The following is a 22789-nucleotide window of genomic DNA, read 5'->3' on the forward strand; positions in this document are numbered from 1 at the left end:
ATATGCTTTCATGGTATGGTGCAAAGCACAGGGAAAAACTTTACTTCACTTTTACACCTAAAGAATTCTCTCAACTTAATTACTGTTCAATATAATTTTAGTTCTCCAATTTAAAACTTGTCAGCATTCTTTATTATTTACACTATATGTGACCATATCGTTACTACAAAAGTAATGGAAAATAAGGGCTTATGACATGTGTTGCGTGTTGTACAAATTTACACAACAAATCTTCTAGTTTGTACCACCCATTCTTTTTCAAAAGTTGACACCACTCTAAATGAGAATTAACAACCAACATTTGTGTGTTCAAATTGCTTGCTTTCAGCATTAACACACTTCCGTACAATGTACAAACAACAACTTCATATCTACTTTTTCAACCCCTTGTATATGCCTAAGAAGTGAAATTCAACTATGTTTGTGCTAAGAATTTAAATTACTTTGCGAGGGCATTACTTACTTTTCTGAATTCCCTATAGCATGGTTTCGGTGCATACGATACTATGGATACCCTTGTATTTGGTGGTAGAGTAAGATTTTCAAACAGTGTATTTCTTGCCTCGGCACTTCCTACAAAATCGTTCACAGTTATGCCTGTCCCCATTTTCAAATCTTCTTCCAATTTCATTGCTTCTCCACCCATCTCTTCTTCTTTTTGCAATTCTTCCAATCGTGCACTCAGTTTTTCCTTCTCTTCAACCATTCTCTGCTTGTATGCATCAGCTTCTTCAAGAATTGACGCTTTGAATGGACACTCATCCGGAACATCTATTGGCTTAGGTTTTTTGTCTGAAATAGCCAATACATGAAATATACAATATCAATGTGTGTACCAATGTATTAGTATGGATTTAAACGCACTGCCATGAAATTAGGCAGGTGGCAGAAGTTCGTGCTGTTGCCACGTCGGAGCACAACCCTGTGTGTTCCGAGGTTTAACCTTTTGTGCCCCAAGTATCTCGATCGAGATACCCAAAAGTAAGCCTCACAGTCCCAAGTTTCTCGATCGAGATGCTGTGTCAAAGTCGTAGTTTTTACATTATAACTTTTTTATTTTTGGCTAGAATTTAGATTCTTTTTTTATATTGTTCCTAACACATGTATTTAACAGAAATGTTTTTTTTTCCTTTTTTTTGTCTTCATGAAAATGGAGGGGAAAAGGGACTTCTTTTTGAGTCTCTTTTCAAGGTCAAATTTTTAAGGAAGACCGGCTTTGTTGTTCTAAAGCAATGCTTTTTCACTCCCTCCTGTTAACTGCATTCGAAGGAAGCTTGTTTAACAGTATCCGATATCAAAAAGTTTTCCATGAGGGTGCAAGAAGGGGGTGGGGGAGTGGGAAGACTGGTTGTTGAATCTGCATTGTGAGAATGGAATTTCGAAGCACGCTGAAGGAAACCTTTGTTTGTGAGCACAAGTGTTCCACAAGGTTGAACATAGGTTACCCTGCATTGTCTAAAAATTGAATGTCAAGCAGCTGCAAGAATCGGCGTTCATTTTTCACTGCGTTCTAGCTTTTTGTCCGTGAATATTGTGCGTAGGTGTCATTTTGTGCCCAAGTGCGAGGACATTTTTTGGGTGAAGTGACAATTTTTTTAAATAATTTTTGGGGGGTTTCTTCCTTCCCCCTCTATATATACGCCAAATTTGCATAAATTTTTCATTTTGTGCATTTTGACTTTTTTCGGAGGGGGGGAACACAATTTTTTTTAAGAAAAGTATTTTTGAGGGGATTTCCCCCCTTTCCCCCTCCATATGTATGCCGAATGTGCATAAATTATATATCGTCTGAATCTGTGATTCATTCTGCGTACAACGGTATATCTTTCATATCTCTAGGGCATTTAGTTTCTGAGCTATAGTCATTTCAAGGTACCCCTGCATTTTGAAGCTTCAATCAGTGGCGTGCCGACCATTTCTTTTGGGGGTACAACTCAAGTTACATTCGTCATACGACAATGATGCAAATATTTTTCTGTTTCTTACATGCCAGTGATAATTTCTATGTGCATTTTGAACTTTTCATATCCTTTTTTTCGGGGGATGGTGGGGGGGGGAGAAACCCCATTTTTTAAAATAAAAAGTATTTTTTAGGGGATTACCCCCCTTTTCTCCTCCACATATAGGCCAAATGTGCATAAATTATATATCGTCTGAATCTCTGGTTCATTCTGCATACAACGGTATATCGTTCATATCTCCAGGGCAAATAGTCTCTAAGCTAAAGTCATTTCAAGGTACTGCTGCATTTTGAAGCTTGAATCAGTGGCATGCCGACCATTCCTTTTGGGGGTACAACTCAAGTTACATTGGTCATGATAATAATGCAAATATTTTTGTGTTCCTTACATGTCAGCGATCATTTCCATGTGCATGTCGACACTGTCATGTACTTTTTTCTTGAGGGGGGTGGGGGAACCAATTTTTTTTCAGAAATGTTGGAATTTTGAAAGTTAGCCCCCTCCCCCCACCACATATATGCCAAATTTGCATAAATTTCATATAGTCTGAATCTCTGGTTCATTCCGCGTACAACGGTATATCACTCATCTCTCTAGGGCAATTAGTCTGCGATCTACACTCATTTAATTGAAACTCTGCATTTTGCTCAAAATCGGCTGGGGACCCAGAGGCTTACATGTGAAAATGGCCTTGGGACTCGAAAGGTTAAGAGAATGACAGATCTCTTTGCAATCCATGTGATACAAACTGACATATTTGCTTGAAAGGTCAGGGATGACACAAAAGTGCACTGAAGAGAGGTCGGTCTGACACTCAAACTCTGCAACGCAGCACGGTTTGACGTTGCCACACAGTCCCTCTCTCGCTTTGCTTTTCCCATATGTGGCACCAGCGCAAATCTGCCCAACTGCTTATTTTCATGGCTGTACATGTAAGTGCCAATTTTGTACTACTTTTACAATTTGTACGGGGGGAGATACTACACACTAGAAATAATGTGACTTTATGCATCGATAGTTCCAATCTAATAATAATAATAAAAAAGAACATTTAAATGTAAACCTCCTATTTCCGTACCATATTTTGCCAAATATAAATTTCATTAGTACTTATTTAATTACAAGTATTGTTAAACAAATTACAAGGAAAAGTCATTAAATAACAGGAATATTATTAATAACTTTTTTAAACTATTTACACAAATTGGCTTACTTCTTGACACAACTGCCCTGTTTCACTACACTCTTGGTCCACCTGTCACCAGGGTTGCAGGCACCCTCTAGAAAAACCACAACTTTGCACCACCTCTATTATCTCAACATCTGCACACTTCTGACCACACAAATATGGCACCAAGTCTGGGATGTAATGAGGATGTTTCAATACTTCAAATTTCAGAGCATGTAGCGTACCTATATGTATACAGGGCCACTCTCCCAGCAGAGGGCTGCTCTTGAATTTTTCCCGAGTCCAGGGATGACTGATGTTCCCACTACATCAATTTTCCCTTACTCTCATGTTCATAAGAGTGCACCCAGGACTTGTCTTTTGTCACAATTCAAAAGGATCTCCTTCATAGGCATCTCCGTAAAACTCTTCCCCCATGCACATGTGTGATCTTTGAACAGCTGTCTGGGAACTACCTGTTACACACTTTCCTATACGAGAAGTCATCATGGACAATATTGTAACCAGTCATAACTCATGTTAAATTCTACAGCACATGTCATCAATAGTGACACTCTCAGATTCTCAGCTCGATATGTTGTTTCACAGTTTCAGTTGGAACGCTAACCAGTTTCCCACTTCAGGATTGTCCACTGACATTTTGTCTTCAGTTCTTAAAACTAAAACTTTCCATCCATTTGTACACTCTCCGTTGAAGTAAAGAACCTTCATTCTCCTGTAGATCGATGGTTTCACACTCTCTGACCACAAAGAAACAAATTAATTTTCATTGCTCTTCCATGCTGCAAGTCAACACTACAGCAGCCATGTTGTATGAACAACTACTCGATATCACAACCCAGGTAGGATTTTTGCTAAGGAGCCATTTTGTGTTGTGGTGCTGTTACTTAATAACTTTCCCTCATGCTAAAAAGCTCAAAATTTGTTCTTACAAATTACTGAATAAAATCAGAAAAGTTGACCAAATACTGACTTACCAATCATCATTAATAGCACCAAACAGAACCTTAAAACAGGGTGTTTCACCATAATGTTTTACATGAATGAAATGTTCATGAGACATAGCAAGTTTACATGATTTACGTGTCTTCTGTTTAAAGTTTAATAACAAACGTTACTGACTAGATTTACTGCATAACTGCATTTAAAATGTAATAAAATTCTCAATTTATCTTGCTATGATGGATTTTCTTGACTAAATGGTAACTATTTTATGTATTTCACTGATATTCCTTGAATATTTTAAACGAAAACTTTGGTAAATGAAATTGATGCATGAAATTTGTAATCAAACACACACTAATATTGATCGATATTTTGATTAACTTTTCTAACACCCACTATCAGATTCGGTGAAAATGTGTAGGAGCCTAAGTAAAAAGTAAATAATTCACCAAAGCACTCAAAGAAATTATTTCCTCTCCCCCTACTTACCAGTGCTGAATTTTGCTTCTTTATACAGCACTTTTGTCCAAGTTGTAGTGTGATTGACAATGGACCAATATGATGTATGAAAAGTAGTGCATTACTGAGAGAAACGAGTGTACATATAATAGGGTTAACAAATGTCCTGTATTTGAGAAATAACAATTAAAAATGTATTTTCCACTAGGGAACACAATTTTGAATCAATCCTAAAGGTGTATATCAAGATCTTTTTTTTTACTTGCCTGTGTGTTGACAGCATGAGCTATACTATGCTCTAAACAAAGTTGAAAAATAGAAGCCGGCATTCCATAACATTCAGTGACAGTATGAGTGAGATTGTGTGCATGCTAAAAAGTATGTATGTTAAACATATCAGATCCTATACATACAACTGCACATATACATATTTCTTACTTTTAATTGGATTTGCTCTTGCTGCCCTTCTAAGTTTTCTGTTATGCTCTCGGACTTGCTTTATAACCCTGTATCTTGTCTTCGCAGGTACGCGATGACTCTTCCTTCCTGTAAACAAAGAGGAAACCAAACATGTATCATAATATACTCATTCAGAATCACAGACAACCTTACACAATCATTTCAGAAATAAAATATAACATATTATAGACAGCACAATAACAATACATAGAATCCTCATGATATATCCACAAACAGCTAGGTGAAACATGTAGTAGATGTTTACATATTTGATGTATTTGTATGAAATACCATGTAAATGTCAGTAAGTGTTTGCATCTAATTGCATTAGCTAATATATAGTTTGACGTATGTTGATTCTGAAGTCAAATTCACTAAGTCAAATGCTGCATTTTCGTTTTTTGACATATGTTCCCGTGTGTCTATAAAATGTTTACTGTGCAGGGATGCTTACAGGCGGGTTTGCAGACGCACGTTCCAACTTTTGCTTCGTTAACGTGTAATAATCACTTCGAATACTGCTAAGAGACAGGTAATAAGTATTATCATTATCGGGGGGGGGGGGGGGGGGCAGTTCTTATTAAGTTTTAAATTGTCAGCCAAATTCTCCTGGGGCGATTAAGCATCAAATTTTGGGGGGAGGGTACACTATAAAACTCTTGACTATCAATATTAAGTCTTAGATTATACTGGAAATTGAGCATTATCTGTGGGGGGCCCTAAAGGGGGAAATATCCAGATATTGGATATCAATTTTAGGTCTTACATTTACACGTTTTCATAGTAAGGAGGATGGGATATTTAGCACTTTTGGAAGTCGTATGGTATCAACTGGATTTTACTCTGAATTATTTGCTAAGCAAATTGTCGATGGGTGCCATAACCAACCACATTTGTTCCTTCTCTTCTAAAACGAACATCGGATACATGAAAAAGTAGTGACGTAAAATGTAGCTCCACTACTAAACAAGAAGTCCACTGGTTAACTATTCGTTACTTTACATCGCTTTTCTGCCACTTTGAGCTAATCGCAACAATGAGAATGAGTGATGATATGATGAAATTGACGAAGTAACGTTTCACAAAGAACACCAATGCCCAATCCTGGATTCAAACTTAAGACCTCTTTCGTCGTAGCACGAAGTGATAACCACTCCGCCACGAAGGTCGGCACATGCATTACGTGACATGAACAATATTCTTGATGTTTGGTTGATAACATCCGTTTTAAAAATACAATAAGGTTTGTATACTACTACACGATGGTTGTTTGAATAGTTTAGTAAAATTTCAGGACATGATACCGCAGTTAATTAGGTGAATAGATCACTTTCCCAAAGCCCAAAAAGTGCTTCCTCAACAGGAAAATGCACCGTCACACACATCAGCGTTGCAATGGCAAAATTGAATGAATTTTGCTTCGATTTTATTCCCCATCAAGTCCATTCATAGGATGCATCGTTTTAACGATGTTGTTCTATTACAAATACTACTGTATTGTCTGTAATAATTTTACTAAATATACTACATAGTAACGGATTATAAATAACCCGATACAATAGAAAAATAAATAATGTAACCTTGTCGTAGGAAGTGAATTGTGCAAATTTTGACTATGAAATACTCTAAGTCAGTGCTGACTGGTGGTCTGGCCCTATGGGTATGAACTTCAACCATCCATACGCCCAGAAGAAGTGTTATAAGTCAGTCATCTCAAATACTCGCTCCCTGTTTTGCATACATAATGATGCTAAATGTATTGGCAACACACGTTATGACCACCTTTCACTGAAAATGAAGTTATGGGACAGTTGTGTTTCATGAAATATCTTATTTGTTTCTTTTTAGGTACATTTATGCACAAAAAAGCAGAGACGGCCTACTTTAAAGTGAGATCAGAATCACCATATGTCTCCCCTAGGCGTGTGGCTATTTGTTTTAAAAAAGAATTGAATTTATTGTTGTCAAGAATTAATTGAAGTTACTGTTTAAGAACTAAAAAAACATATTGCAAAATCATGTAGGGATTTAAGCTGAGATTACTGTTATTTTGATGCCATTATGCAGGTACGTGGGTTGTAAATAAAGTAGCGGCAACACTGTCAGGAAAAGGTGATAATACCGTGCATGTGCTATCAGGCAGTGAGCAATGTCAGTTTGGGCTCATGTCTATGTGTGGAGTGCCAAACGTGGTATGTAGCAGGTTGAAATAAACACCGTTTTCTGTACTGCTCTAAAACATGTTTACAAAGGTAGAACGGTGATTGTAGACCAAAATCCAGGTTGCCTGTGGAAAAAATGCATGACAATGTCAGCAAGACTTGCATGAAGCCTGTGGCAACAATACCTAGCTGTATCTGATGGTTGCATAATGGGTAAGTGCATTTCTTTAGAAGGTTGAGATGCATCCGTGAGAACAACCTCAACATGAGGAAAATTGCATCATGCTGGGTTCCTGATATTGTCACCCTTGTGCAACCATCAGTTATTGTTGCTTCAGGCCTCATGCAAGTTTTGATCACATTCTTGAGCATTTTTGCCATGATCAAACCTGAATTTTGATCCACAATCACTGTTCTATAGATCGACCACAAGGAAAAAAACCTTGGGACGAGAAGTCCCCGCGCAGCTTTTCCTTCTTCCCTCCACCTCGGGCCATAAGGAAGCATGGTCAACTCTCCCCCTCCCCTACTCGCGGGTCTGCTCAGGTTGTTTTGCTCGTGGTTCCACTATACCTTTGTAAACATGTTTTAGAGCAGTACAGAAAACGGTGTCATTTCAGCCTCCTACATGCACCACAGCACTCGCTGTACCGACTACTTTTGACACTCCACACATCAACATGGCTCCAAACTGACATTGCACACTGCCTGATAACACATACACGGTGTCATTACCATTTCCTGACAAGTGTTGCCACTACTTTATTTACAACCCACGTATTAAATAAACACATTTTCACATAACTACAATAAATAAAAATTTTCTTTAACAGTAACACTCAAAGTATTTTTAAAATAATATGGCTATTCCTTTTTGGTCATCAAAACCATAAATATATAACATGGCCATGATTTACATTGCAACAAGGTGGACAAGAGGGGGCATCACCCGATATCACCCGAATGGATTTCTTCAAATTTACATGAGAAACTACTTACTGAAATCAGTTTCTGTAGCATTGTCAAAGTTCTTCGAGGTATTTTCTTTCGCGGAAACTGAAAACTTCACCATAGAATGCTGCAGAACAAGAAATAATCACTTTTTATGAAAGGAACTTGCATTTTCTGACATTATGCCGTTGTTTCCATTATGTACCTGCAGATGGCGCGAGTGTCGAAATTCATGCGGTCTCGCCAGTGTTTCCAAACGTGCCGTTTTCTTAAAAGATTTTTTTTCTTTTTAACTATGCTTACCTAACCCAACCCAAACTAACCTTGCCGGAAATGATCCATGGGGCTATCGTGAATGGTTTGTGGGGCTATCATGAATGTTTTTTTGGGGCTATCCGTCAATGGTTTGTGATGACATAATGAACACAAAAGTAGGTATTTTTTGGTGAAGAAGGTTGAAACACTGCATACCCACTCCACATCGACAAAACACAAGCACGACGCGTGATGATCCATGACGAGTGCATGCCATATTGTCTGTTACCCAAGCGGAACAAGGAATACAAATAATGACTCGTAATATGAAAAGTTGACACTATTTTATGGAAAAAGGCATAACTTCACCTTAAAGAATCTTCCGCAATGCAGAATAAGTAAGTATCAATGCTAAAATTAACGAAATAAACGAGTGAGAGGTGTTCGGGCGATATCGCATATTTACCAAAATTTTATCTCGAGCCACTCCTGCAAACAAGCGATTCAAAGACCACATACAGAAATTCAGTTCTAACCTCTAGCAGTTGTGTATTTCTAATGACCGACAGACCAAACAAATAAAATCAGGGTGGCCACTCTAGGACCATGATAAAATTCAAATATAATTCCTGGTTTTCAAGGCAAACTTTCCAAAAATTCAAGGGTAAAAGTAGATGTTTTCTCTATTTCAATCTTACATATTACAGTCTTTCACCACCCACACACACGAATATATTAAATATATAAAGGGGCTGTGTGATTCCAATGTATCCAAAAATTCTAATTAAATTAAACGGTATATATATGCTATTTTAAATATTTAATTTAATGTGTGAATTTCAAATTTGCCATTTCACATACTCAGCCTCGAAATACAAATCACAAATGTTACGAAATATACTAATCTATGAAAACTTGTTAATTGTATAAGAATTTCAAACTCAAATTTATGATATCTTATCTTGCAATAATCTTTCTGCCTATCAGATAGATTGTTCTACAAAGGACACTAACAAAGTAAAGCGATTGAGAAAATTCTCTTTTATATTCCACGCAGCTTTCTTTTCTTTTCCTTCCTTGATAAAAATAGAAGTTAAACTGTGAAGAACTTGCTTCAAGGCATTTCTAAATGCATGAATTCATTCACATTAACAAAACTAACAATTTTTCACGTCTACAGAGAAAAATTCACGTAGAATTCGTGGAGCCAATAATTCACGCACAATTCCAGGAATTCCCGGTGAGTAGCCACCCTGAAAATCTAGCAAAATCAAGAGAATATTGAGTATTAAAGAAAATAGCAATACTCACACTACTACTTGTGCCGTGTCCATATTATTACTGTGGTCGCTGCATGCTTTGCAGCCAACTTCCCACCAAATATTCAACAACGTTAAATATTACGTGCGTATATGTTTTCGCTGTGTACAGTTTTCCCTTTCACCATGAAATCAAACACTTTAAACTGAAACAGGAAGAAGCATTGGACAGTGCAACCATTTTGCAAAGCATGAACAGACACACAATGAAAACAGCTGACTGATCAACGTTCCCCCCACTCAGGTTGATCAACTACAGCGCCACAACGACAGTTAATTTTGCCAAAGCTGCATTAAGCAAGGGCCATGCAAGCCATTGCTTAAAACACGAGTTTTGCTTTCGGTTGCCCCCTTCCTTCTTGGAACAGGGTGGGCGAAGATACCATAGAAATGACCATTTTAAAAAAAAACTATTTCCGATAATGTGTGGGTTGCCTCTACTCTACCACACGATCTCGAATGGAATGAGATTGCAACACTGCTGTATTGTGAACACATCATTAGCAGTGTGAGTAAAGCCCATAATACTGATCTAGAAGAGCGAAACCCTTCTCTTTTCTTGTGTGCTGCAAACGAGCACACGGCAACTTGTGTGCGAAGCGAAAGTATCTCAGCGGCAGGCGCTGGTAAAACAAAGCCGATAGGGCGATTGGGCTTCAGAACGTTTGATGTTTTGAAGGAAATAGTGTTCAGTGAATAAGTTTAATAAAAATTAATTGCATTACAGATTAATTTCGGTGTGCACACAATAGCCAGAAGCTGCTACTGCTCTAAGGATAGGAGGAAAATCTGTTGCAATAGGCACCAAATTCTATTTTCACTTTCTACGAGACTGTGTATGAAAAAAATAATTCAGTCTGTCAAACAAACTGGAGCACAAATATTTGGTGTGCTCCACTGGCATACGCAGGGTGGGAGAGCTGATGGTGCTGCAACTCCTAAAAATTTTAGAAAATCAAATTTCCCAAAGGAAAGCAGTAAAGAAGTTGGAGAAAAGGCAAAATGATAACTGTAGACTCCCCTTACGAGTCCTCCCAATTACCATTTTTTTCTTTGAACAACTTTTAAAACGAAGGTAAAAAATGATATTTACAAAATACTGTATCCCATTTCCTCCCAGAATGCAGCTATGTAATACCTACCTTTACATTTCCAACCCTTTCAAAAATACAATAAATTAAATCTACACCAGTTACATTTTTCAATCTTATCATTAAGTTGCCAGCTTTTTAACATTTATTCCCCTTTATAAACTTACAAACTGTAAAATAATTTTGATGTATTCTAACATTTACTAGAAATGTTAAAATCTTGTAATAGTGTGTTGATATATGTAATTGTAAATGAATTGACCTGTTCAACATCATGTACATTATGATCTAATGAAAGGAAACTAAATGAATGAATGAATGAAAAATTCATTTTCTGACATTTCAAATTATCTAACCAATGTGCTAGCTTTCTGTGTGTCGAAAAATTAAAACATTTTAAAATAAAACTGTCGACCACTTTACAGGCTATTGCATTCAAATTAAAATCAGTTACTACGTATTTATTAAAATAATTTTGGGAGGGGGGATTATGATGAACGAATTTGGGGGGGACTGCATCCTGCATTGTTCAAGGAGAAATATAGCAAGTATAAAATAACCTTTTTATACTTTTCGTGAATGTTTCACATAATCCATTACGCGGAACTACAATCCTGGTGAGTTTTCGTAAAATTCCTAAGGTAAACATATAGGAGAAGATTGCCCAGTTGAGTCGGTCGGATCCTCTGTAGCTCCTTCAAAGAATTGTGTGATCACCGATATTAAGTGTGTGAAATGTAGAAGAACTGTTCAAAATCGTATCTTATGGGATTTGTGGAATCATTTTAGAGGTGTAGGTATAAGTGACAATGAGTTGCGAAGTGAGGGAACTGAATGGATGTGTCTGAAGTGTGTAGGTCTAGTCCAATATGGCCGATACACGTATGGCGAGTCCACAGAGTGGCGGTGGTAAGGTGGAAGAAGGCACTCTTCTGGAGATAATATCTGTGATAAGGCAAGATATTGAAACATTACAGGATGAGGCGTGTGACCTTTAGTTGGGCAAGGGATTCTCTTGTGGTGAAGTTGTGTCGACGGCTGAACTTGATGAAAATGTGTGGCAAATTGTCTCACATGGGAAGAGAATACCCTATATGAGCCAGAAGAGGAATAATGTAATGGGTGATGGTGTTGTTAGTGAGAATAGATATGCAGTCTTGGGCAGAGAGGAGGATACATGTGGAGATCAGGTTGGTGAACCAGGGCTCACTGGGAAAGTTGAAATAGGTGAAATAGTCATGGGCGTGGCTTATCTTCAATGCTAAGAACTTCTTCAAAATGTGCTGAAAACCTAAAAATTGAAAGTGTTGTGAAACCAGGTGCAACTTTTGAACAGGTGGTAGGGAACAAAGAATATTCAGAATTATCATCTGATGAATTAGTGGTGCAAATGACGTAAGCAAAGATGAAACATTTGATGCTGTAGCGACACTGCGAAAGACCTTGGGGAGGCTGACTCACAAATGTAATTGCAGTAAATGTTCCACACCGCCATGATCTTAGAAGCTGGTCTATTGTCAATAAAGAAGTAGAGAAAGCTAATAGCATGTACAGTAATGTATGTAAAAATTTTGAAAATGTAACGGTTATTCATAGTTCCATACTTGCTACAGAAATGCATACCAGGCATGGCCAACATTTGAATGCAAACGGAAAATTGGAATTGTGTAAAATTATACACAGGGTTATTCAGGATAGGCTAATTGTTAGACAACATATGAATATTGCTGTAACAGATCGTACGGAGCAGGGAAACCCGTAATAGTGGCCAAGTGCAATACTAGTGAAACTTGGCCTATATCTACAAACCAATCTAACTTAAGTATACCTAACAATATCATCTTCATACTCTGAACAATCAGATGTTAACTTTGGTTTTAACAATTCTCATGGGGAAGTTAGAGCATGTTGTTCTAATTTTCACACTCCATTGGATTTAAAGATAGGTTATCTCAATGTACAGGGATTCGGCAAAAAACATGAAATCATTAATGATTTTGCTAATGAAAATAGTTTTGATGCTGTTTGTCTAAGTGAGCATTGGTGCCATAAAAGCGAAATTTCCTTCAAAATACTAGATGACTTCTATCTGATTAACAGTTATAGCAGGGAACAAATTCAACATGGTGGAGTGTCTATATATGTAAAAAATGCATTTGTACATGCTAGTTATAAGTTAGATCTTGAATTCCTCTGTAGTGAATTAAACTTTGAAGCCACAGGTTTATTTATTAGAGACCTCAAAATTGTAATAGTTGTGCTTTATAGATCACCAAATGGGGATCCTACTGTTTTTCTTGAAAAACTTGAGGAAATGTTAGATTTTTCAGTAAGTCTCAATGGAAACACTTTAGTATCGTAATTGGTGGTGATCTTAACTCTCATTTTGATGTAACAGAAGATAAACAAAGTGTGACTGGATTTAAAAATCTGCTTAGGCAGTTTGACTTTAACTAAATGAATAATAAACCCACTAGGGGTTCAGCATGCCTGGACAATATATTCACAAACATAAAAACATCTCGTATAACATGTGATGTAACTGTATTTGCATACTCAGATCATGATTCTCCTTGGCTAAAAATACGTAACTTAAAACCGTGTGATTGTAACTGTAAGGAATCGAAAATAGCGATCTCAAGACCAATAACGGATGATAAAATATTGAACTTCAGGAACTTGCTCTGTAATATAAACTGGCTAGATCTGTTAAGTAAACCTCAGTCCTTGGATACAGAACACACATTGGCTGATGTAACATTTGAAAAGCTTCTAATGGTATTTTTAGATATTTATGATAGGAGTATTCCCCAGAAAAAGTGTAAAGTTAGTCTCAAAGTTAATAAGAAGAAAATACCAAAAAAGAATGCTGATTGGTACACTCCTAAGTTAGCCTCTATGAAATGTAGGGTTTTATTATACATAGATTTATTTAAGAGGGATAAGACAGATCTAGCTAAATCAATCTACCTGAGGGCAAGAAAGGAATACAAATGGGCTATAAATGAATCAAAGAAATTGTATAATCTAACTAATATTGAGGCATCCAGGAAAAAATGCAAGACTACCTGGAAATTAATTAATTTGATTGCCAAATACAGCAAAAAAGATGGTACAGAAATCTCCCCTAATGACTTTAATAATTTTTGTATTAATTTTGTTGAGGAAATTTGTAAAAACATTGTACGACCCTCTGAAACAGTTTCAGACTTACTTGAACAGTATAGCGTAAGACATTCTGAATTTTTTTTTCTTAACTAACTCCAGACATAATTATAGATGTGAAAAAGCTGAAACCATCAGATAGTGTAGATATCTATGATTTATCCAATAATCTTGTGAAAAAAATCATAGATTGTATAATTCTTCCACTGACCTTTTGTATAAATATATGTCTTAGGGAAGGAATTTTTCCAAATGTATTGAAATTATCAAGGGTTGTATCAATTTACAAAAAAGGTGACAAAAATTGTTTAGCCAGCTACCGTCCCACTCACTGACTCCAGTGTTTTCAAAAGTTTTAGAATCCATTATGTAATTACTTGAACCATAACAACTTAATTTGCAAATGACTGTTTGGTTCAGGAAGGGTAAGTCAACAGTTGATGCCATGGACTCTTTAGTCAAAAATGTACTTAAGGCCTTCGAAACTAAGGACTTTGCTGAGGCCTCTTTCTGTGACCTGAGCAGGGCTTTTGATTGTGTACAACACACTTCACTTTTAGAAAAGATGACATACTATGGCATTGGTGGTACCTTCAGAACCATAAACTAATTGTCTGCATAGGAATGGAGAGATCAAATGTAGCTGAGGTCAAAGGCGGTGTATCTCAAGGTTCGGTTCTTGGACCATTATTGTTTGCTCTTATGATGAATGATTGGTAACAGTTTCATACATCGGAGACACATTTCTTCAATTTTACACAAGAAACTACTTACGGAAATGAGTTTCTCCAAGGTTTACAACGTTCGTCGCGGTATTTTCTTTCATTGTGGAATATATTTGACCAGGAAATCATGTATTTTTCAAGAGAAATATCTCACTGACACACAATTGCCATTGCTTTCATTTGCTTGCCCTACGACAACCGGATGCTGGTACGTTTGAAGCCTTAAGCCCCTGTCAGTGTTTCAACTCCCCCCCTTTTTTTTTTACTATGCTTGCCTAACATAACCAAACCAAACCTAACCTTATGGTTCGTCAGCTACCCGTGCATAATGTATAATTTCCACCGGTGACTAACACGATACTAGGTATTTTTCAGTGAAGAAGGTTGAAACACTGCATACCCACAACCTGAGTCAAGATGTGGCCGCCATATTGTGTGTACCAGAAGCGAAGAAAGGACTAAAAAAAAGCACTCAGAATGTGAAAAATTGCATTTGTTTTTGTGTAAAAAGCATAATGGCACCTTGAAATATGTTCCGCAATACACAATTGGTAAGTACGAACCATGCGAAACACAAAATATGTGATTTTAATGTGTCTACGATCTATGAAACTGGTATGGAATGATTTACCATTTTGCGTCACTGCTCACACAATACTATATGCAGATGATACTACCTTCTTTAATGCCAGCTCTGACAAACACTCCTAAAGCCATAACTGATAATACCCTGTATCAATCTTCTTTATGGTTCACAGCTAATGGTTCTTTGCTGAATGAAAGTAAAACCCAGCATATGTTTTTTAGTCTTAGACATCCCAATCGATAATAGCTCAGACAATGTGAAATTTCTAGGTATTGTCATTGATAATAAATTATCATGAGAGCCACATATTAAATACATAACTGCCAAGCTCTCTAGGGTTATATATTTGTTAAGGAATCTAAACAGTCATGTACCTGAAGACTACGTAAGATCAGCTGACTTTGCTTTCTGGTACTAGTTTACTATCCTTCGGACAGATTTCTACAGAAGAAACTATGGTAAATATGCGATATCGCCCGGACGGATATCTTCAAATTTACAGGAGAAAATACTTATTGAAATGAGTTTCTTTAGCATTCTGGACGTTCTTGGAGGTATTTTCTTTCACGGACAGTAAAAACTTCGTAGTTTAATGATGCCGAACAAGAATTAATAACTTTTTATGTAAGAAATTGGCATTGCCTGCCACATTACGCCGTTGTTTCCATTATGTGCGTGCAGATGGCGAGAGCGTTGAAAGTCACGCGATCTCTGCAGTGTTTCCAAACGTGCCTCCTTTTCACGAAAATTTCAATTTTTAACTATGTTCGCTTATTAACGCTTTCTTTTTTCGATGAATTTAGGGGTGAAATGAGTGCTAATGGAACCTAACCTAACAGGCCTAACCTAACCTTGTGTGAATGGTTTGTGGGGCTATCCGTGGATGGTTTTTGGGGCTAACGTCAATGGTTTGTGGGGCTACCCATGGAAGGATTTTGGGGCTAACGTGCATGGTTTGTGGAGGTAAACATGAAAAAAAAATCGAAATAGTACATAATTTTCCGTCATGAAGGTTTGAAACACTGCTTGCACACTGAAAATCGACAAAACACAAGCTGGCACGTCATGACGTGCGATGATCCATTACGAGTGCACGCCATATTGTCTATTACAGAAGCGGACCAAGTAAGACAAATAATCAATCGTAATATGAAAAGTTGACAGTATTTTATGGAAAAAGGCATAACTTCACCTTAAAGAATGTTCCGCAAGGCAAAATATGTAAGTACCAGTGGTAAAATTAAGGAAATAAATGAGTGAAAGGTGTCCGGGCGTTATCGCATATATACCAAAACTACTTACCATAATAAGTCCCTGTAGTATTGTCAAACATCTGGAAGGTGTTTTGTGTGATGTGGGAATGTTTCATAGCGGAAATTCAACCATTGACGCATAGCCCCACGAACCATTTCCGGTAAGGTTAGGTTAGGTAGGGTCACAATAGTTAAAAATTGGTTTCGAAAAAAATATGCGTAGCCCCACACACCATTCTCGCATAGCCCCACGAACCATTGACACATAGCCCCACAAACCATTTGCGGAAACATACGTTCTTCAGTTACAAAAACATTTTTAAAAAAAATTATTTAAAAAAAACGTGAATACACGTTAAAAAATGATTCGCGAAGCAGATAGGTAAGTACAAATGTCAAAAATTGACGAAACTTGGAAGTTATAGGTGTCCGAAGGATTTACCAGCCAGGAGAATAATTACAAACTCACACAAATTAGTTCATTGTAAGCCACTGTTCATTAAGTTGAAATTTATGACTGATAAATCTATATATTTACACTGTACTGTTGTATGTAAAGAAAAATTGGTATCATTATCGTATGAGGGAAACGGATTCCTTCAAATTTACAGGAGAAAGTACTTACGGACATCATTTTCTTTAGTGTTGTGGAAGTTCCTGAATGTAGATTTGATCCATTTTAATGTGAATGCGTGTTGTTTTCTGCGAAAATCTCTGTCCGACGACACGCTGTTTCTGCTCCCGCCATTTGCTTTCTGCACGAGAGTGTAATGTTCCGTGTGTTAAGATGACGCAACACCGTAGCCAGTGTTTCAGCCTCGCCGTGTTTTCACTAGAACATGACGTGTCGAGTAATTTTAATTTTTTTTTAACTATGCTTGCCTAACCTAACCTTACGGAAAATGTTTTTGGGGCTAACGTGAATGTTTTTTGGGGCTAACGTGAATGGTTTTTGGGGCTAACATCAATGGTTTGTGGGACTAACGTCAATGGTTTGCGACGTATTAGCATAATTTCAAATCCGGGCACGAAAGTAGATATTTTCCGGTGAACGAGGTTGCAACACTGCATAAATCGACAAAAAAACAATCAGAACGCCCCCTAAACCAGTAGGCTATCAGGGCCATAATGTGTTACAGATTCGAAACAACAAGTAACAGCAAGTACTCGTAAATAGAAGAAATAGACATTATCTTAGTTAGAAATGCATTATTTCACCTTAAGAAATGTTCCGCATTCGAAAATAACACGTTAGCAATGTAAAGAAGTCCGAAATATATGATTCGTAGGTGTTTCCCTCATACGATAATAGTACCGAAAAATTTGCCACAACTACAAAGTAGACAAGATGTACATGTACATTCCTATACTACAAGAAACAGCAGGCGTATAAATATACCCTATCATAGACTCTCAAAATCCCTGAATAGTTATGAAGCTCTAGGATTAAAACTACTTAATAAGTTACCTCTTGATGTGATGAATGTATTTAAACATAAACTGTATGCCTGGTTAGTTGCTACATCATTGTACTCAACTCAAGAATTTCTTGAAATTAAAAATATTGTATTTTAGTGCATCTTAAACATAAAAGGAGTCACATTTTTATATTCTTTTATAATATATTTCACATGTATTTTGCTCTTGACGTTGTCTATTGCTGTACAAGCTTAATGACAATAAAATATTATTATTATTAGGTCACAAGTATAATCTTGTGTCAGACCAGACACCTGGTTTCGCGTTCTTACACCAGGAAAACAAATGTATTTAATCACTATTTGTCTCCTTCATAACCATCACAATGGATATTTAAAAGTCACACCAATACTTACTAAGCATTTTCTTCATTTTGTCACTTTTCAGATAGCCAACAAAACTGCCAAAAAATAGAGTGCTTTCACGTGGGTAACCACCACGGTTTACTTTTCTGCTAGAAGAATAGGAAGAAGAAGAAAGGTCGTCAGCTTCCTTGCAATGGGCGCCTCCAGAAACGTTCAACGTTGGAGCCGGGCGTGGTTTCTAGGTTGGAAGTGTGTTGGTCATTTTTCTTTAAAAAAAACAACTGAGTTTCACTGAATTTGCGATCCACGGTATTCCAAGTCCCACTGTAGCTACTAGCGATATGCGGGATCCCGAAAAGTTCGGATCGGGAAAAGAATTTCCCGTCCCGATCCACTTCGGCAAATGACTTCCCGACTTTTCGGGATCCCGAGCAGTCGGGAAATACCGAATGGTCATTTTAAAAAGTCCTTAATTCTCGACGTTTTCTGCATTGAAAGTGCCTGGAAAGTCTGTGGCCTAAAACCTATTGGAAATTGTTAGTTTTTATTCCATAAATGCAAAAACAACCACTTCGTGCAAACGAGGAGATTTCCAGAGCTTCGGGAAATTTGGAACATTTCCCCAAATTTCGAGATTTTCCCGTCCCGTCTGCTACGCACGCCCCTACAATTGATACTTGCGTCTGATCTAAATTTCGCGCATATTACCATAGATATAATACATTGCTCCGTTTCTCGAAAAAAGAATGTTTTATTTAAATGTTTCGAAAAATAAATTGAACAAACTCGTGATATTCTTCGAAATTTCCTTGCCGCATTACAGTGATTTTCCCCATGCCAGTCTTCTGTCAATCAATGTGTTTTCCCTGATTTATTTACAAATTTCAAGAACATGAAATGCGTGAAAACTTTTCGCTTCTTCTGACCCATAAAACGATTTAAAGCCAAAAACTTAACAGTAGATGTTACTTTTTACAATATCGCGACTTATTAAATAAGTCGGGAAATAATTTTTTTCCGTCCCGATCAATAACAGCTAGGGGCGGCGACGTGTCATAACTGGAAGGGAATGCAAGGAAAGTTTACTTTCTCTTGCAAGGCTCAACATTCGAGGCCATAGTGCGGGGGAAGGGGGCCGGGCACAGAGTTAAAGGCAAATTACACCCTATTCGCCGCCACTGACAACAAACTCTCTCTCCTTAAAGTCACGGATCCATGGGGAGGGCGATAGGGGTGATCGCCCTTCCGAACTGCCATGTTTTGCATGTTATTATGCCTAATATTCTTGAAGTGTTTGCTATTCATAACCAAATTTTCAAGGCCCGTGAATATTTATTAAAGTTTGATTAAAGATCACTTTAGGCTGGACCTACAGTTTAAATTTGGACCCGAACCACTGTGCAATATGCCTCAAAAGAGGGTCATACCCAAGGCCCATTGAGAGAATAGGTTTTTGTTTTCTTCGTTCATTCGCTTTACTTTTCATGTATGATCGTTCATTTTAACGTGGCAATGGGAGGAATTATGATAACAGCATAACCCTGGACTCCCTATTTTTGCAAAACAACGCTCTAATCATGCTCTAATGTCTAAAATACGGAAGTCAGCTCGGTTTCTGTTCACAGTACTATTATTGTTTATACAAAATAATGCAAGTGTGGATAAGATCAACTACTCAACTGAAATTCGACCCTCCCAACCGTAACTGCTAGATCCGATAATGGGTCCGTTCTGAAAGTCGCACGAGTTTAACGCGTTAAACGAGTTATGGTAACTGGCTGTCCCATAAGTGCTTCCGTGCGTTTCATTATGCTGTCCCAAAAGTCGCATTCCGTGCGTTTCGTGCAAGAACGAGATTCACCAAACGCACGGGTCAGGAGGCTGGTTCGTTCCGTGAGAATCGTCTGCTCCTTGCAGACAAAGCACGTGCTGATGGATTCGAACTGCACTAGTAGTGTTATTTGTGGTACTATGAGCACAAAATCATACAAATGAAGAGCTCATATGATTAAACAGCCCGATTTAGCTATACTTAAAACAATGTCAAGATGCCCATATGCCCCAATCGGCCAAGTGTGCACACAGTTAAATCTAAAGAATCTTGAGTCCTAGTGTACAAATGAAGAATCACACAGTGTACAAATGAAGAGCTCATATGATTAAACAGCCCGACTTGGCTACACTTAAAACAATGTCAAGATGTCTATATGAATCAATCGGCCATGTGAGCACACATTTAAATCTAAAGAATCTTGAGCCCTAGTGTACAAATGAAGAAGCCTCAACAGACAGATTTGGCCATGTGTGCAAAGGCTGAATCTCTCAGTTTGTTGTCTGTAATCCTGCTAAAGATATAGTATTCTTGATATTGTTATGGCTACACTTAAAACTAAGCCAAAAATGCTCATAAGAGCTTTTGCTTACACAGTAGTATAATGTAATATATGCTTAAATACTTGTTACCTGGAATATGCTCAATATTTTAATTGGACACCAGGCCCAACTTGCATATCTAGTACTAAGACAATATAATATGCAGAGGCCTTCTAGAATTGCTCTGTGACTCTCTCATTTCTTACATCATAGTGTCATCAGGGAGTGTATCGTGGAATTCACAGATAATTTTAATGTTTGTTCTGTCATTAACCACAACTTGTTTTCTTTTTGAAGTGTTGATGACAAACATGGGTCTCTGTGCTTTGAATTCATCTGGTGTGTAATACATGTCAGTATTGCCAGTAGTGACCCTTCTGTATGCTGTAAATGCTTCATATAATTTAAGAAAATCATCCTTGGGCATGTTTAAATTATAATTTTCTCTAGGAAACACCTCATTTCTGCCATTTTTAAGATATATGTTTTGATGTTGCAGTTATCAAATTTACTTGAATTTTTTTCCTGATTATTGTGTCCCAGTCTGAAACAGTACCACCACAAAATCTGGCATGTCATATTGTATACTGGAGAATGAGTTTGTAGCATCAAATTCATAATAGGTACCAGTGGCAGGCTTCTGCACACATTGATATGTATAAAATTGTAAACGCACCTGTGGATTTTTTAGGATATCTGCTTTGTATTTAAGAGCATAACTGGCCTCATATTCAACAACCGGGATTCTTAGCTCCATAGTCTGAATAAGGCACTTGCCTTCATCAGGTAGGGTACTAGGCAGAGCTTCCCCTGTAGAGTTTAATGTACTGTACCTCATCAAAGCATTATTATCATTGGCAGCTCTTCTAAATGTAATTCTTAAACCACCCTTCCACATAATATCTTTGTAATCTGAGAAGAATCCTGGCAACAAGCGCATAGGAAACAATACTGTGTGGCTTTTAGATATAATTTTATCACCAGCCTCAAATCCACCTATTTTGTAGTATGAGGCCTCGGTTTTGGATAATTTTAGTGTGGCCAAAGCTGTAGAGGTAATACCTGGGTAATCCACTCTGTTTATAACAACACCATGTTTTCTGATCTCAATTTCAGAGAACAGATGTGGCACAAAATTGTCTACCAATCTTATATTTGAATTTGCCGGATAATCTGTACCATCGAGCTTTACAACATCAAATTTGATGCATAGATCTGCTCTGTGGGGGTGTATAAAGCCATCCCCTACATCAAGATCAACCTCAATCTCTGTGTTGGGTTGATTTAAATTTGCATATGTCCTCCTGTTTGGAGGGAATGATTGTAGCTCATAACTTTCAATATTTTCCATTTTTTTTGTATGTATTTTTATTTAAATATTAATTTCTATGATTGCAGCCCGACCCTGTGGCCGAGTGGTTAGCACATCGCGCTGCGACGCCAAGGGTCCCGGGTTCGAATCCCGGTCGGGCTTTGTTGTTTGTGAATGTCCATTCATCAATTTCATCATTTCATCACTCATCCCCATCTTCGCAAATTAGCCAAGAGGCACAAAACGCGAAGTAAAATAAACTAAATCAATCAATCAATCAATCTATGATTGCAGTTGTTCTGGCTCCAGCAAAATCAACTAATTCTTCTTTTTCATTAGTGACCATCAACTCAATGTAATCTATTCTATTATGGCACACAGGAAAATATAATGTTGGTGATGGAGTGTAGATGATCGGTTCCATAAATTCAGAATTAGGTTTGAATGTGGCAATGATGCCAGTTTGTTTGTGAGTGTCTACGCCATTTGATTTGGTGATCATACCCTCGGCCACATTACAGTGAATATTCAAAGTCTCTATGGCTAAGAATTTAGGTATATTAATAGCAGTGTGTTTGATGGCTGGTTCAAGTTTTGTGTTGTTCTCAAAGCCTAACAGCTCTCCTATAGTACCCAGATCCACTGTCTCTGTAGCAGATACAATCTCAACTCTGTGAGTGACAGAATTTTGAGTTAACACTATACCTCTAGGTAACTGAGCATTTAGAGTAGATAGATTATATTGCCCTGGAGTGATAACAATTTTTTGATCCCCAACTGCAATTGTGTTGTTGTGGTGT

General features: G+C 37.4%; 1 protein-coding gene across 1 annotated transcript in view; it reads right to left on the reverse strand.

The window, feature by feature from the left end:
* Positions 1 to 18490, reverse strand: part of Ns1 (Nucleostemin 1) — a 56023-nt gene extending 37533 nt beyond the window's left edge. The window contains exons 1-3 of the mRNA XM_083112422.1: positions 18356 to 18490; positions 4993 to 5100; positions 464 to 792 (exon numbers count right to left, since the gene is read on the reverse strand). Of these exons, the coding sequence (XP_082968548.1) occupies positions 464 to 792; positions 4993 to 5100; positions 18356 to 18371 (453 nt within the window). The 5' untranslated portion in view covers positions 18372 to 18490. The remainder of the gene's footprint in view (positions 1 to 463; positions 793 to 4992; positions 5101 to 18355) is intronic.
* Between the last annotated feature and the right edge of the window lie 4299 nt (positions 18491 to 22789).

Source organism: Lepisma saccharinum, chromosome 26 (assembly GCF_977018435.1).
Source record: "Lepisma saccharinum chromosome 26, izLepSacc3.1, whole genome shotgun sequence".
Classification (NCBI taxonomy): domain Eukaryota; kingdom Metazoa; phylum Arthropoda; class Insecta; order Zygentoma; family Lepismatidae; genus Lepisma; species Lepisma saccharinum.